The sequence below is a fragment of the Macaca mulatta genome, chromosome 20 (genome assembly GCF_049350105.2).
Source record: "Macaca mulatta isolate MMU2019108-1 chromosome 20, T2T-MMU8v2.0, whole genome shotgun sequence".
Classification (NCBI taxonomy): domain Eukaryota; kingdom Metazoa; phylum Chordata; class Mammalia; order Primates; family Cercopithecidae; genus Macaca; species Macaca mulatta.
In genome coordinates this window covers 4,336,308-4,351,938 of record NC_133425.1, presented here as the reverse complement: position 1 = coordinate 4,351,938, position 15,631 = coordinate 4,336,308, and the positions used below count along the sequence as shown (strand labels likewise).

At 55.1% G+C, this 15,631-nt stretch overlaps 2 protein-coding genes across 16 annotated transcripts in view; one reads left to right on the top strand and one right to left on the bottom strand.

Annotated features, from left to right (window-relative positions):
- The window catches only part of ZSCAN10 (zinc finger and SCAN domain containing 10), a 42,769-nt gene that overhangs the window by 8,798 nt on the left and 18,340 nt on the right, over positions 1-15,631 (top strand). The window contains exons 3-5 of one of the 4 annotated variants that reach the window (XR_013411447.1): positions 4,704-6,238; positions 6,319-6,410; positions 6,800-7,011. The gene's annotated coding sequence lies outside the window, so the exon portion shown is untranslated. Of the gene's footprint in view, positions 1-4,703; positions 6,239-6,318; positions 6,411-6,799; positions 8,855-10,786; positions 10,910-15,631 lie in introns of those variants that run through there. The other 3 variants (XR_013411446.1, XM_077985347.1, XM_077985352.1) reach the window with 3 other exon arrangements.
- Positions 729-15,147, bottom strand: ZNF205 (zinc finger protein 205). Of its 12 annotated transcripts, none has more exons than XM_077985355.1 (7): positions 15,079-15,147; positions 7,654-7,792; positions 5,639-5,852; positions 5,303-5,394; positions 4,676-4,796; positions 2,225-2,338; positions 729-1,984 (listed from the first exon to the last, which is right to left on the bottom strand). In XM_077985355.1, the coding sequence occupies exons 2-7, from the start codon at positions 7,708-7,710 to the stop codon at positions 915-917; spliced, it is 1,668 nt and encodes a 555-aa protein (XP_077841481.1). In that variant the 5' UTR covers positions 7,711-7,792; positions 15,079-15,147; the 3' UTR covers positions 729-914. The 12 variants fall into 12 exon arrangements, with proteins under 12 accessions (XP_077841481.1, XP_028697279.2, XP_028697282.2 ...); XM_028841446.2 differs by lacking the exon at positions 15,079-15,147 and adding an exon at positions 8,187-8,558; XM_028841449.2 differs by lacking the exon at positions 15,079-15,147 and adding an exon at positions 8,187-8,558 and having other exon boundaries at positions 5,705-5,852.

Here is a 15,631-nt window from a genome sequence, read left to right as displayed (position 1 = left end):
TTGCAGTGAGTGGAGATCAGGCCACTGCACTCCAGCCGGCGACAGAGTGAGACTCTGTCGCAAAAAAAAAAAAAAAAAAAAAAAAAAAAAAAAGGCCAGCAGGAAGACTAGGAGTAAATCAAATATCAGAGCCAGGCAGGGGCGAGCAGGGCGAATTATAAAGGACATATACCAAGAGGCCAAGAAGGTGAGACATAGCAGAGGCAGGTGACAGCAGCTGCAGCATGGGCCAAGAAGGAAAGTGGCCCCTGGTGAGGAGCACAGGCAGGCCACGGTGGGAGCAAACGGCAAAGGCCAGTCACAAAACTGAGCCACCGATGCCTCGGTGAGAAATGGGGCAGGCAGGAGTTTCCGGACCAGTTCTGCCTGTTCCTGGCTTCCAAAGAGAAGAGCCACGGGAGAGTGCGGGCTCAGTAAGCAGTGCCCTTGGGACAAGTGGCGGCAGCGGCAGACGGCCGGCGAGGGGTCCCCAGGTCCAGGAGTGGTTGACTTCAGGACCTGGGCTTCAGCCCTGGAAACCTCTCTGTACTTGAAGCCTTTGCTTGCCAATGTGTGCAACGCTCTGGAATGGGCCTTTGACAAAAGGGAACCCAACCCCGGTGGGGTCCCAAGCCAAGAGTGGTGACTCGGGGATGCCTCGATGAGGACAGGAGATTGACCCAGGAGCTCCCCCACACTCGGGGAATCAGCACCAGGGCACCAGGAGACAAAGCTGTGTAGGCGGGCGCTTCAAGTCCAAGGCCTTTAATTCGCAGAGTGTCTGCCCCTTCTCGCCCTCCCCCGTCGCCATGCCTCACCCCATGCCCTCACCGCCCTAGCTCCCTTCCCGCTCCCCTCTCTCCTCCCTCGGAGCCTTGACTCCAGTCGGGCTTTCCCAGTGGCCCCGGGCGCCCTGCTTCCCCTCTCCTGGCCTCCTAGGTGGGAGCAGGTGGGGGTGTGGCCAGAGCCCCCGCCGCCGCCGCCCCCAGCATCAGCATGGCCAGGGCCTTGGGCCCGGTGGTGTGAATCTTCTCATGCCGGTGCAGGTTGGAGCGACGGCTGAAGCTCTTGCCGCACAGTGGGCAGGCGTAGGGCCGCACGCCGCGGTGGGTGCGCTGGTGCGCGGTGAGGTGCGAGCTGTGGCTGAAGCTCTTGCCACAGTCGAGGCAGTGGTAGGGCTTCTCGCCCGTGTGCGTGCGGTTGTGCGCGATGAGGTTGGAGCGCTGGCTGAAGCACTTGCCGCACTCGGGGCACGGGTAGGGCTTGACCCCGGTGTGGGTGCGCTGGTGGGTGACCAGCGCCGAGCTCTGCGTGAAGCACTTGCCGCAGATGGGGCACTTGTGCGGCTTGGCGCCCGTGTGGGTGCCCTGGTGGGTGACCAAGTCCGAGCGTCGGGTGAAGCGCTTGGTGCAGCGGTCGCACACGTAGGGCTTCTCTCCAGTGTGGATGCGCTGGTGCTGGATCAGTGTGGAGTGGTGGCTGAAGCTCTTCCGGCAGGCGGGGCAGGTGTAGGGCTTCTCGCCCGTGTGGATGATCTGGTGCTGGATGAGGTGCGAGCTGCGGCCGAAGCGCTTCCCGCAGTCAGTGCAGGCGTAGGGCTTCTCGCCCGTGTGCGTGCGCCGGTGCGTCACCAGGTGCGAGTGCCAGCTGAAGCCCTTGCCGCACTGCTCGCACCGGTAGCTCTTCCTGCCCGCCTCGCTGTCAGGGGCCAGACCCTCCTCGCCACTCTCCGGGGCTCCCTTCTCTTCCTCGCTGGGCTTCTCCGGGACGCGGCCCTCCTGGGGCTCCGTGGGACTGGGGTCTGGCGGAGCTGCAACTGGAGTGCCATCTGGATTAGCCAGCTGCCCGGAGTCTTTGGCCGGCCCTGAGTTCCGGCCGCAAGCTGCTTCCTGCACGCACTGCGGAACGCCCCCCTGGACTCTCCCCGCCCTGTTTCTGAATGGCTTCACATCTCCAAGGGCTGCCACCGATGAAGTCGGCATCCTCTGCCCCACCTCGATAGCTCCTGGAAAAAGAAAGTCGTTTCCAGCGAGGGACGAGCTTTCCTAAGGGCGCCAGGAGGGTGGAGAAGGCAGAGCTAAGGGTGGGGGCTGGATTCTCGGAGACCAAAAAGCGCAAGGGCCGCCCTGGGCGCAAACGGTCCGGGAGGGGGTCTGGTGTCCCTGCCCCACTCCCACAGACAACAGCCAGAAGGCCGGCGTCTGCACCCCACTCCCGCAGACAAAGGCGCGCGCCAGTCCCTCACCTGAGTACGCGCCTCTCCACTCCTCCTTCTCATCTCCTGTCTGCCGGCTGGAGCCTGAGGCCTCGCCCTTGCCCAGCGCTTGAGGGGCCCAGAAAGGCCTGCTGAAGGGAAAGCCTGCCCAGAAAAGATGCGGTGCTGTCACAGGCCTTCTGGCACTGCCCAGCTGCAGACAGCATTCCCCCAAAACTGATGGGGCCCAAGTCAGGGGTGAGGCTCTGGAAACATGGGGTAAAATAAAGCAGTTTCAAGAAGTCCCCCTGGGTCAGGGGTCCGCCCCCTGGCTGGGGGCTGCCAGAGCTGAGTAGGCCTGTCTCTTTCCCTGAAAGAGCAACAGAGTTTAAGGGAGAGGAGTGGGCAACACCCTACCTCACCTGGAGGGGCGGGGGTAGTGGCCCTCCAAGTGGGAGGACCTGGGACAGGAAGGCCAGGGTCGCCAACAACTAAGGTCATCCCATTTGTCAAGTCTTAGGGGTGTGTGGCCCCAGGAATTTTGGTCAAGTCAGTAAAAGAGCAGAGGGGGCCCTGGCTTCCACCACCCCTGGGAAGAAAGGAATGTGTTGGACCAACCGGGTGGCTTGGGGCTCTGCGAGTCCTGCCGTGGGGCTGAAAATGGGTGCTGAGTTCCTTCTGATCCCCCAGGACTTGCCTGGGCTTGCTGGCCCAGGCACCGGGGAACCGTAAGAGGGGTGGTGAGCAGCCTGAGCTAATTAAGGGGTGAGCATCCCTGGTGCCAGCCAACGGGGCCTCGGGACCACCATGACGCCACCAGCTGGAACTGCTGAATCCTGGATTCTGCCTGGACTAGCAAGTGTGCTAGCTGGGTGTTGGCCAGGCGCAGTGGCTCATGCCTCCAGCACTTTGGGAGGCTGAGGTGGGCGGATCACAAGGTCAGGAGATCGAGACCATCCTGGCTAACATGGTGAAACCCCATCTCTACTAAAAATACAAAAAAAAAAAGATTAGCTGGGCATGGTGGTGGGCACCTGTAGTCCCAGCTATTCGGGAGGCTGAGGCAGCAGAATCACTTGAACCCGGGAGGCAGAGATTGCAGTGAGCCGAGATCACGCCACTACACTCCAGCCTGGGTGAAAGAGTGAGACTCTGTCTCAAAAAAAAAAAAAAAAAGAAAAAAGAAAAAGAAAAAAAAGCTAAGTGTCAACTGAATGAGTGAATGAGTAAATGAATACTGATTTTTCCATGTGAAAACTAAAGTCTGAAACTGAGGAGTCCAAAGCTGTGGGATGGCTGGGCACAGTGACTCATGCCTATAATCCCAACACTTTGGGAGGCCAAAGCAGGAGGATGGCTTGAGCCCAGGAGCTCAAGACAAACCTGGACAACATAGTGAGATCCTATTTCTACCAAAAAAAAAAAAAGAAAAAATTAGCGGGGCATGGTGGTACCTTAGCCCCAGCTACTCAGAAGGCTGAGGCAGGAGGATCACTTGAACCCAGGAAGTCGAGACTGCATGAGTCGTGATGGTGCCACTGCACTCCAGCCTGGGTGACAGAGCAAGGCTCTGTTTCAAAAAAAAAAAAAAAAAAAAAAAAAGCTCTGGGACTTAAATACTTACCATTCAAGAAGCAAAGGGAACCAAGGCCCCTCAGAGACAAGCACCTGCTCCTCAAAGCAGATGGGACATCCCAGGGTCTGAGGGGCCTGGGGAGTTTAGCTCATGCCATCTTCCTCCAGGGCAAGTAGCCCCCGGGCCCCGAAGCTGAGCTTGCTGCTCAGACACTTCTGAAGTAGGGGGCTTGGAAAGGCAGATGGAGCTACAGGAGTGAACCCTGGGGATGAACCCAGGAAAAGCGGACTTCCTGGGGCAGCGTCCAGTACAGTAGCTGCTAGCCATATGTGGCTATTTAAACTCTCATTTGAACTAATTAAAACCAAGTAAAACTGGCCGGGCATGGTGGCTCACGCCTGTAATCCCAGCACTTTGGGAGGCCGAGGTGGGTGGATCACAAGGTCAGGAGATTGAGACCATCCTGGCTAACACGGTGAAACCCCGTCTCTACTAAAAATACAAAAAATTAGCCGGGCGTGGTGGCGGGCGCCTGTAGTCCCAGCTACTTGGGAGGCTGAGGCAGGAAAATGGCGTGAACCCGGGAGGCGGAGCTTACAGTGAGCTGAGATCGCGCCACTGCACTCTGGCCTGGGTGACAGAGCAAGACTCCGTCTCAAAACGAAACAAAACAAAACAAAATCAAGTAAAATTAAAAACTCAAGGGCTCTACCCACATTTCAAGCGCTCAGCGGCCACACATGGCTTGTGGCTCTTATCCTAGCACACACAGAACATTTCCATCATTATAGAAGTTTCCATGGAAAAGTGTGTCTTGAGGGACAAGGAGAAGGGTGGGAGGGATAGGGAGGGAAGGGAGGAGAGAGGAGATGGCAGAGCAGGACCCCTCCCTAACACACCAGTCCCCACTCCAGGCGAGTGCTTACCCAATGACAGCCCGTTTCTCTTCTGCAGGACATCCCTGTAGAAGTTCTGCTGCGTGTGGTCCAGCCGACCCCACTCCTCCCGGGAGAGGTACAAGGCCACATCCTCAAAAGTCACTGGCATCTGAAACAATATGAAACATCCACTCTCCAGGACATGCCGTGGACACGGTGGAGGGACACCATGTCATGAGATGTGTGGTGAGACCCTGGACTCCCAACCCACTGTCTCTAGTGAGGTCTGCCACTTCCATCTGATGGGGAAGCAGGTGAGCCACCCAAGGCCTTCTGGGGCGTTGAGAAAAACAAAGACCAAGCGGTATTTTCAGGGACCACAATTAAGACTTAGGATGTCCATGCAGCCCCCATCCTCAGCTCAGACCTCAGAGGATGGCTCCAAACGGCTCCCAACGAGAGGTCCTGTGTCTCTAATTCCTGCTGCTTCTCCTCCAGCCTTGGCCCAGGCCTGACCATAGGCCTTGAGCCTGGAAAATTCCAGCAACACTAGCAAGAGCCCCAGGCTTCAGGCTTGGCTGCAAGTGGGGCCAGCGGGGTTCTGGCTTTGCACACAGAACCAGCAGATGCAGGAAGGGCTGAGCACCATGCAGGGGCTGGGGAAAGGCCACTCACCTGGGACCAGGCAGTGAGGAGTGCCGCGGCCATCTGCCGGTCTCTGGTCCTCCCCTCTCGGGAAAGCACCGGGATCCGGGGGGAAGGGAGGGCTGTGGAAGGAGAGGGGTCCTCAGGGTGACCAACTCATCCTGCTGGACCTGCTGCTACTCCAGCTGCCTCAAACTCCGCCCCTGGCCCGACCCAAGGACAGGTCAGATGGCTCTGAGGCTGCCATGGGGAGAACACGTCCTTTGCCAGCATGGAGACTCTCGGCCCCACCTGGACCTGGGCCGAGCCACCACCTCCCCATAGCTGCCTCCCTGGGAAAGCGCCTCTTCCCCATCCCTCTCCTACCTCCGCCAGGCAGGAAGAGAGCTTTCTCCTTAGAGCCGTGACTTAGGGGTGCCCAGCCCCAAGCACCTTGAGCCCCATCCTCCTGCGATGCCCCCTCGGGGTGTAGCTCTTCTGGCTCCGTCTTAATGTGCAATGACTCCTGAGCGTCCCCTGAAGGCACTGCCTCCCCCAGCTTAGAAAGCATTTCCTGATGAGAATGTCCACGATCTGGAATCTAGAGAGGACAGCCTCATCAGCACCCGGATGAGTGGGAGAGACACCCAGAGCTGCATGCCAGGGCGTTCCAGCAGGGTTGGACACCAACATGCAAGACACAGCTTGAAGGACTGTCCTTGCTGCCTCCATTGAGCTCACCCCAGCAAGGATGGGTGGCAAGAGGAGGAATATTCATCAAGCTGCTGCCACAGTGCCGGTGGGCGTGGTGCCCGAGGGCAGCTACCCCTTCTCAGCTCTGCCTCACACTGACCTCAGCAGTGTAAACTGTTGTTTATTAGTGTATGAGGAAAACAAGTGTAGTGGCTTGAATAGTGTCCTCTAAGAATCCATGTCCTCCCTGAACCTCAGAATGGGGCCTTATTGGGGAAAAGGGTCTTTATACAGGTAAGTTAAAGATCATGAGATTAAATCATCATGGATTTAGAGTGAGCCTAAAATCTAACAATGACTTATGTCCTTATAAGACTACGAGAGGACACGGAGACACAGAGAAGGAAGCAGAGACTGGAGGGATGCCCACATCAAGGACACCAGGAGCCCCCAGGAGCTGGAAGAGGCAAGAGAGAATCCTCTTAGTCTAGAGGTTTCAAAAGGGGTGTGACCCTTCCAACACGTAGATTTTGGACTTCAGTCCTCCAGAACTGTGAGAGAGCCAATTCTGGTTGTTTTCAGCCCCTGAGAGGGTGGAAACTTGTTACAGCAGCCACGGGAGACTAACACACCAGGGCTGGGGATGAGACACCCCATGACCACATAGCTCAAAAGTCAGGGAGGGCCCTGGTGGGGCCTCATCCACAGCACAGGGACTGGCTGGCCTTCTGCTGGGGACTCACACCCCTTCCTCCATGCCCTGTCTGTGTTTGGGTCTTGAAGAGAAAGAACCTCAGGCCATGAGTCAGGGTGCCTGGGTGCCAGACCCAGCGACACCCCTCCCCAACCAGGTAGCCTTCAGGACGCAGCTGCTCTGCCCCTGCACAGAGCGGTCATGAGGTTCACACAGATAATGATGGAGAAGGAGCTGCCGGCTCAGGAAAGTCCTGGATAAACACAGGGCAGTGCTGGTCATTATTCCCCTCCCTGTGCGCACCAGACAGAAGCCAGCGCCAGCAGAGAATGCCAAAGTGTGGGGCTCTACTGACACACACAAGGTGTTGAAGGTACACGGGAAGTGGATGGGAAACTGAACCATGCTAACAACTCTTTGTGCTTCTATGGTATGAAAACCATAGATGATGACGTCTCATGCCTATTATCCTTAGAACCTCCCCATGACCCTGCGAGACAGGTGGGAATGGCAGGCATGTGGTCTGGTTCCCAGAGGCCAGGGACTGGCCCCCAGCTTGTTGATGACTCACTCTCCTCCCACTCCAAGCCCGAAGACCCAGGTCCCCCACAAATAGTAATTACACACACACACTGGTAGCAGGTACAAGGAAGAGGAAGGACTGGGAGCTCGGACCCAGAGAGATGAGAAGCTGTGGTTACAGATGGAGAAGCACGGGGAAGGAGAACAGGTTTCCCTGTGTGCTCTGAGCACTGCTCAGAAAGAAAACCTCACCGATAGGACCCCCACCCAGACCCCTGCCATCTCTTGTGGCCACTGACTAGAGAATTCACCAGCAAAACAAAACTGTTATGCTGTAAATTCCAGACAGAGGGTGCTACCCAGCATGCCAGCTCTTCTTTGATCCCCCCACCCCAGTGAGTCTAACTCTTCCAGGGGTCCAGACTCCGTGCCTTGAAAATCTCCGCACCAGCCTCTTCCATCGCATGCCTCCCTCACCCAGCCCCATCTGTACCTCCGGGGGTGTCTCCTTGTCCTGGGCGGCCTGGATGCCTCCACCGTCTGCAGACATTTTCTATTTCCGAGCTAAAAAGAACAGCTAAGTTGTTTCTGCCTCTTTTTGTCCAAGCCCCCTCGAGCTTCTGGCCAGCAGCCTGGAAGAGCAGAGAGAAACCAGCCCTCGCTTCCTGGACACCTCCAAAGAGCCCTGAAAATCCCCACGAGGACCAGCGCTCCCTGTCCCAATCGGAAAGAAAGTCTCCCAGACCCTATCCAATGGTCCCACTCTCTGTGATGTTTTCTGGGTCCTATTTTTGAAAGAATGCTATTTTGTATTGTCCCCTTCATCGGTGAAGCAAGAGCCTCGCATCTCAGCGTAACCGGCTCAGGTAAAGCCGAGGCTAAATTGGAATTGCTATTTCCTGTCATCAGGAGCAGAAAGTTCTGCAGAGATCCTGCAAAACAGGTGCTGGTGGGGTCCCGCCCATCAAGGCCAGGGGCAACCAGGCCCTGCTGTCCCCGACCCCAGGACATGCACCGTGTCCCTACCTGACTCCCAGCCCCACCAGGAATTCAGAAATCAACCTGCCCGCTCTCAGCAGCCCCCTTGCAGCTGCAGCCACCTGCCCCAGGCCTGGAATGCCCATCCTCCTCTCGGTCCTGGCAAACAATGTCCTTCTCCTTCCCATACCCAGTCCTGGCCCCCTTCTCTCCTGCCAGCTTGAAGCCTTCCACCTTTGACCCCATCCCCTCCTGCAAGCTGATCATCTGCGCCGGTCTCAGGATCCAGATGACCTCCCTAGCACCCCCTTCTCACCAGGGTGGAGGCAGAGGGGGCACCTGCAGCAGCGGGAGCCCCCTCCCCCGGGAAGGGAGTCTCCACAGCCTGCACGGGGCGGGCGGGGGAGCCGGGTGGAGACTGGGATTAGGGACAACAGGAAGTCCCTCCCAGATCCCATTCCCCATGCAGCCGCAGCCCTACAGCGTTCCCAGTTTTGAGGGTTCCGGGTCTGGAGTCCCGAGCCTGGGTTGCACCTGCTCTTGGCCTGGAGGTGACTCCCAGAGCCTCAATGCCAGCTCATGAGGATGGCTTTACCCAGCCCGCGTTCATGATGCCAGCAAGGCAGGGCCACCAAAACAGAAAAATGGAAGATAAATTTTGTGGAAAGATTGTGTTATTTGAAATTTCAAAGAGAGCGCTGCAGTCGTCCTCACAGGTAGAAAGAAGGGCATTTTGCAGGGTGGAGAGGGCAGGACCATTTATTTTAGCACTCGGGGTTTCTGAAGGTTGTTGTCTCCTGAGAGATCCTGAATTCATTTAAGGACTGCTAGTCAAGGGCCCTCTGGGTCCCCCCAAGACGGGCACAGAACTCTCTCCCTGAGTGAACGTGGGAAACAGGCTGGGGACTCCCCCCAACCCGGATGCCCCACACCTCGGGAAGAAGTTGTTAAATCTGATTCTTCCAGACCCATTTCAGCTTGGGGATAGAGGGTGTGATCCTGCTATAAATGGGGTCCTAAGTTCTCAAACACGCCTGGCAGCTGCAGATTCTGCCTTTCAGGCACCATTTCCCTTTACACCCTGAGAAGTAAGGCCTCAAATGCAGAGGACAGAGACTGTGCTTTACTTTCTGGGGGAAGGAACCCTTTCTGCTGGGCAGGCATGGGGCTGGGTGTCAGGAAAAGGGCCAGGGACCTAGTCCTGGAATCAGATTCCAGGAAGGTTCCCTAGGAAACGCTCCCATGCCTGCTGCCTTTGGCTCACCAGAATCCCCTGAGATGCACAGCTTCACACAGTATGACAGGCACAGAGTTGCTCCTATACCAGCTCGTGATGTGTTGTGTGGGCTCTCAAGGGTTTGTTTATTTATTTTGTTATTTGAGACAGGGTCTCACTCTGTTACCGAGGCTGAAGTGCAGTGGCACAATCATAGCTCACTGTACCCTCAACCTCCTGGGCTCAAGTGATTGACCTCAGCCTCCCAAGTAGCTGGGGCCACAGGCGCCTACCACCATGCCTGGCTAATTTTTTTTTTTGAGACAGAGTCTCGCTCTGTCGCCCAGGCTGGAGTGCAGTGGCACAATCTTGGCTCACTGCAAGCTCCGCCTCCCAGGTTCATGCCATTCTCCTGCCTCAGCCTCCTGAGTAGCTGGGACTACAGGCTCCCGCCACCACACCCGGCTAATTTTTGTATTTTTAGTAGAGACGCGGTTTTACCTCGTTAGCCAGGCAGGTCTCAATCTCCTGACCTCGTGATCTGCCTGCCTCGGCCTCCCAAAGTGCTGGGATTACAGGTGTGAACCACCACATCCGGCCAATTTTTTTTTTTTTTTTTTTGAGACGGAGTCTTGCTCTGTCGCCCAGGCTGGAGTGCAGTGGCGCTATCTTGGCTCACTGCAAGCTCCGCCTCCCGGGTTTACGCCATTCTCCTGCCTCAGCCTCCCGAGTAGCTGGGACTACAGGCGCCCGCCACCTCGCCCGGCTAATTTTTTTTGTATTTTTAGTAGAGACAGGGTTTCATTGTGTTAGCCAGGATGGTCTCGATATCCTGACCTCGTGATCCGCCCGTCTCGGCCTCCCAAAGTGCTGGGATTACAGGCTTGAGCCACCGCGCCCGGCCTATCCGGCCAATTTTTAAAATTTTTTTGTGGAGATGGGGTTCTTGCTTTGTTACCCAGGCTGGTCTTGAACTCCTGATCTCAAGCAATCCTCCCACATCCCAAAGTACTGGCATTACAGGTGTGAGCCATCATGCCCAGAGGGTTTAATTTTTTTGTTTTTTGAAATGAAGTCTCGCTCTGTGGCCCAGACTGGAGTGCAATGGTGTGATCTTGGCTCACTGCAACCTCCGCCTCCCCAGTTCAAGTGATTCTCCTGCCTCAGCTTCCTGAGTATTTGAGATTACAGGTGTCCATCACCATGCCTGGCTAATTTTTGTATTTTTAGTAGAGACAGGGGTTTCACCATGTTGGCTAGGCTGGTCCCGAACTCCTGACCTCAAGTGATCCACCTGCCTCGGCTTCACAACATGCTGGGATTATAGGCGTGAGCCACTGCGTCCAGCTATTTTTTTTTTAACTTAGTTTCTAACACGTAAAAATTGAGACTCATAAAACTGATTCTTTTTTTTTTTTTTTTTTTTTTTTAGACGGAGTTTCACTTTTCTTGCCCAGGCTGGAGTACAACGGCGCAATCTCAGCTCACCCCAACCTCTGCCTCCTGGGTTCAAGCGATTCTCCTGCCTCCGCCTCCTGAGTACCTGGGATTACAGGCATGTGCCACCACACCCGGCTAATTATGTATTTTTAGTGGAGATGGGGTTTCTCCATGTTGGTAGGCTGGTCTCGAAATCCTGACCTCAGGTGATCCGCCCACCTCAGCCTCCGAAAGTGCTGGGATTACAGGCGTGAGCCACCATGCCCGGCCTATAAAATTGATTCTTTAAAAAAAATTAGAACATTTACTGATGCTGGACCCGCCTTCCCCACCTTCAGGGTCCACTTTTTAGGTGGCCACAGTGCCTACTTGGCCCCTATAGCATTTGAGTTTGCAACTCTGCTTTTGGAGTTAAACATGTTTTAGGAGTCTTGGGATTCTGATTGATGCTATTGTCAATTTGATGAAAGAAAAATTACTCCTGGGGTTTGTGTCTGGTGTTTTCCAGGTGTTCTGTTTTTGGGATTTTGTTGTTGTTTTGTTTTTGTTTTTGTTTTTCTGAGACAGAATCTCGCTCTGTCACCTAGGCTGGAGTGCAATGGCACCATCTCAGCTCATTGCAACCTCCACCTCCCAGGTTCAAACAATTCTCCTGCCGTAGCCTCCCGAGTAGCTGGGATTATAGGAGTGTGCCACTGCGGCCAGCTAATTTTTGTATTTTTAGTAGAGACAGGGTTTCACCATGTTGGCCAGGCTGGTCTCAAACTCCTGGGCTCAAGCAATCCACCCACCTTGGCCTCCCAAAGTGCTGGGATTACAGGCTGAGCCACTGTGCCTGGCCAGGTGTTCTGTTTTTGTTTTTGATTTTTTAGAGATGTGGTCTTGCTATATCACCCAGGCTGGTCTCAGACTCCTGGTCTCAAGTGATTCTCTCGCCTTAGCCTGCTAAGTAGCTGGGACCACAAGTGCGAGCCACCACACCCGGCTTCTAGGTGTTTCAATCCTCAAGGCGAAGAGAGACATGCAACTTAGCAAGTCAGTACTGTATTCAAGCCAGAGTGAGCAATGAACTGAAAGCTGAAGTGGGGAGGAGTCCTGGAAATGATGACACTCTTCACTCTGCCAACCAAGAGGAGAGCTGAGTGTCCAGGGTCAGGGAATTTGTTCCTGAAAGGGACCCTTTCACCCCACACAGTCCCAGGAGTGCACCAAGCCCCCCAAAAGTGGATGTGTCGATGTGTCCTGACTCTTGGGCAGAAGTTTCTCTACCAGCAAAAGTGGACATTTTAGGGATACTAGGGGAGTCCAAAGGTTTGGATCCCTCCATGGGATCACCTAAACTAGGTCAAATGAAGTCTGAGCATCTATTTAATTGTTCAAAGAATATTTATTGGACATCTACTATAAGGCAGACATTAACTTCTTCTTGAGAATGAGAGGTATTCCTTCCAAGGCTGGCTTTTGGATCTAGGCAGGTCTAGGAGAGAGGGTTACCACAGTTTCCATGTGGCAATAGCAGCCTCTAAAAGAGCTCCAAAAGGCGTCAGGGCAAGGTGAGTCAGTAAGCAGAGCAGACATTAAAAACTTAAATGGGGCCGGGTACAATGCCTTGTGCCTGTAATTCCAGCACTTTGGGAGGCCAAGATGAGTTGATGGCTTGAGCCCGGGAGTTCCAGACCAGCCTCAGCAACGTAACGAGACCCCAAATCGATTTATTTCTTTATTTATTCATTTAGAGACGGAGTTTTGCTCTGTCGCCCAGGCTGGAGTGCAGTGGCATGATCTCGGCTCACTGCAAGCTCCACCTCCCAGGTTCACGCCATTCTCCTGCCTCAGCCTCCCGAGTAGCTGGGACTACAGGCGCCAGCCACCACGCCCGGCTAATTTTTTGTATTTTTAGTAGAGATGGGGTTTCACCGTGTTAGCCAGGATGGTCTCGATCTCCTGACCTTGTGATCCGCCTGCCTCAGCCTCCCAAAGTGCTGGGATTACAGGCTTGAGCCACCCCGCCCAGCCCCCAACTCTGTTTAAAAACAAAAACTTAAATGCCTCCAGCCACCAGCTTATATAAGGGACCAATGGCTTGGGTGTAAGATGGGAGGGTGAAGGGACTTCAGAGGCCTTTGAGAAATCATTCTAGAAAAGCCAAGAAACCATTAGATTCCTCTGTGACTTCCTGACTTTTAAATTGATGAGAATTTTTTTTTTTTTTTTGAGACGGAGTCTCGCTCTATTGCCCAGGCTGGAGTGCAGTGGCCCGATCTCAGCTCACTGCAAGCTCTGCCTCCCAGGTTCATGCCATTCTCCTGCCTCAGCCTCCCAAGTAGCTGGGACTACAGGCGCCTGCCACCACGCCTGGCTAATTTTTTTGTATTTTTAGTAGAGACGGGGTTTCACCGTGTTAGCCAGGATGGTCTCGATCTCCTGACCTCGTGATCCGCCCGCCTCAGCCTCCCAAAGTGCTGGGATTACAGGCATGAGCCACCGCACGCGGCCGACGATGACAAAGTTTTAAAATTTAAGAATTCCATACAAGTCCAGCAGAACACACCTGCTGTCTGCATTCAACTCACAGGTCATCTGTGCAGGGACGTACTTACCTCTCAAGAATTGACTATAACTGGGGCCGGGCACAGTGGCTCATGCCTGTAATCCCAGCACTTTGGGAGGTTGAGGCGGGCAGATCACCTGAGGTCAGGAGTTCGAGACCAGCCTGACCAAAACGGAGAAACCCCGTCTCTACTAAAACTACAAAAATTAGGCGGGCATGGTGGCACATGCCTGTAATCCCAGTTACTTGGGAGGCTGAGGCAGGAGAATTGCTTGAACCTGGGAGGCAGAGGTTGTGATGAGCCAAGATCACGCCACTGTACCCCAGCCTGGGCAACAAGAGCAAAACTCCGTCTCAAAAAAAAAAATTGACTATAATGCACAAAGCCGCTTAGCAGAGCTTCGGGCATAGTAAATACTGAACAAATGCCAACTCCTGTAGCTGGCGGCTTCACTGACTCTGAGTAAGGAGAGGACTCCTCCTTTAGTAAATAAATGATGATCTACTCTCAGAGATCGACCTGACAGTTAAGTCAAGACTTAAAGAATCATAAAAAATAGGGGAAAAAGACCCCTCTGAAGTAAGAAAAAAATAATAGGTACTAATTAAGATGGCTAAGCCAGGTTGGAGACAGGGAGATGTAGATTGCCTTAGGAAGGAAGGAAAGGAGACGACCATAGGGGAAAATAAGAGAACTGAGCAAGGTAAAGAAAAATGAGAATAATAAAGAGCAGAGCAGGCCTGGCGCAGTGACTCACACCTGTAATCCCAGCACTTTGGGAAGCCAGGCGGGCGGATCACGAGGTCAGGAGTTTGAGACCAGCCTGGCCAACACAGTGAAACGCCATCTCTACTAAAAATACAAAAATTAGCTGGGCGTGGTGGTGAGCGCCTGTAATCCCAGCTACTTGGGAGGCTGAGGCAAGAGAATGGCTTGAACCTGGGAGGCGGAGGTTGCAGTGAGCCGAGATCTCGTCCAGCCAGGGCGACAGTGCGAGACTCCGTCTCAAAAAAACAAACAACAACAAAGAGCGGAGCAAATATTTAACTCTAAAAGAGGAGAAAAAGAAACCAGCAGAAGTGTTAGATAGGACCCAGGGAATACGCATTTTTAAAAGATGAGAATTTGGCCGGGCGCGGTGGCTCAAGCCTGTAATCCCAGCACTTTGGGAGGCCGAGACGGGCGGATCACGAGGTCGGGAGATCGAGACCATCCTGGCGAACACGGTGAAACCCCGTCTCTACTAAAAAAATACAAAAAACTAGCCGGGCGAGGTGGCGGGCACCTGTAGTCCCAGCTACTCGGGAGGCTGAGGCAGGAGAATGGCGGGAACCCGGGAGGCGGCTTGCAGTGAGCTGAGATCCGGCCACTGCACTCCAGCCTGGGAGACAGAGCGAGACTCCGTCTCAAAAAAAAATAAAAATAAAAATAAAAAAATAAAAGATGAGAATTCCCAGGGCCACCGGACACCAGGGCGTGAGAGCCTCCGGAGGCGGGGAGGCTACCCGGTCCCCGAAACCGACGCGGCCGCAGGAGGCCCAGGAGCCCCACGTGCATCTGTCCGCACAGCCCAGCTGGGCCGCACCGCCCAGCGACTCAGTTCACAGAACACAGACGCTGGAGCGAGTCGCCCAAGCAACGGCCCCGCCTCGCCCACGGGAGGCGCCGCTGATTGGCCGCATCCCCGTGGCCCCGCCCCCTCCCCTGCCCCCCACCTCCCCGCCGCCCTCACCTGCGCGCTCTGGTCCGCGTCCCCGACAGGCAGCTCCACGGAGCGGGGAGGGTCACCCTAACGTGGCCGACCCCGGCCGGTGTCCCCGCGTTTTCCGTCCGGCTGCCCCATTGCAACTTCCGGCTTGCTGGGCCTTCTCGCGGCGCCCCACCTGTCCGGCCCGGGGCGCGGGGGCAATCCCCGCATGGGCACCCCAGCCTGGAGTCGGCTTCCGCCCGTGGGGAAACTGAGGCTGCCTGGTCGAGGGCCTCCACGGGGGAGCGCCGAGGCCGCCTCCATGCCTGGGACCCGGGGGTCTTAAGAAGGAAGAGTCCAACCTCCGGGACTGGGATTCCGATCTATGAGGCGCCAACCCCCGCCAGGGCGCCCGGGTCCAGCCTCCCCGGCCGAGGGTCGGCCTCACACTCCCCTGCTTCGGGTGTTTGGTTTTGTTTCAAAAACGGGACTATACTATATGGTCTACCTGGGACTTGCCCCCTCTGTGTGGGTGATATATATCTTAGAGAATGTTCAACATAAAAAACATAGAGAAAAGGAGAAAAATAGGAGAAAA

Coding starts and splice junctions, on each gene's coding strand:
- ZNF205 (XM_077985354.1), bottom strand. CDS start 7,710: ATGTCTGCAGACGGTGGAGGCATCCAGGCCGCCCAGGACAAGGAGACA. Junction 5,853..7,653: donor ACAAGGAGACACCCCCGGAG/GTACAGATGGGG, acceptor TGTCCTCTCTAG/ATTCCAGATCGTGGACATTC. Junction 1,985..2,224: donor GTGGAGAGGCGCGTACTCAG/GTGAGGGACTGG, acceptor TTCTTTTTCCAG/GAGCTATCGAGGTGGGGCAG.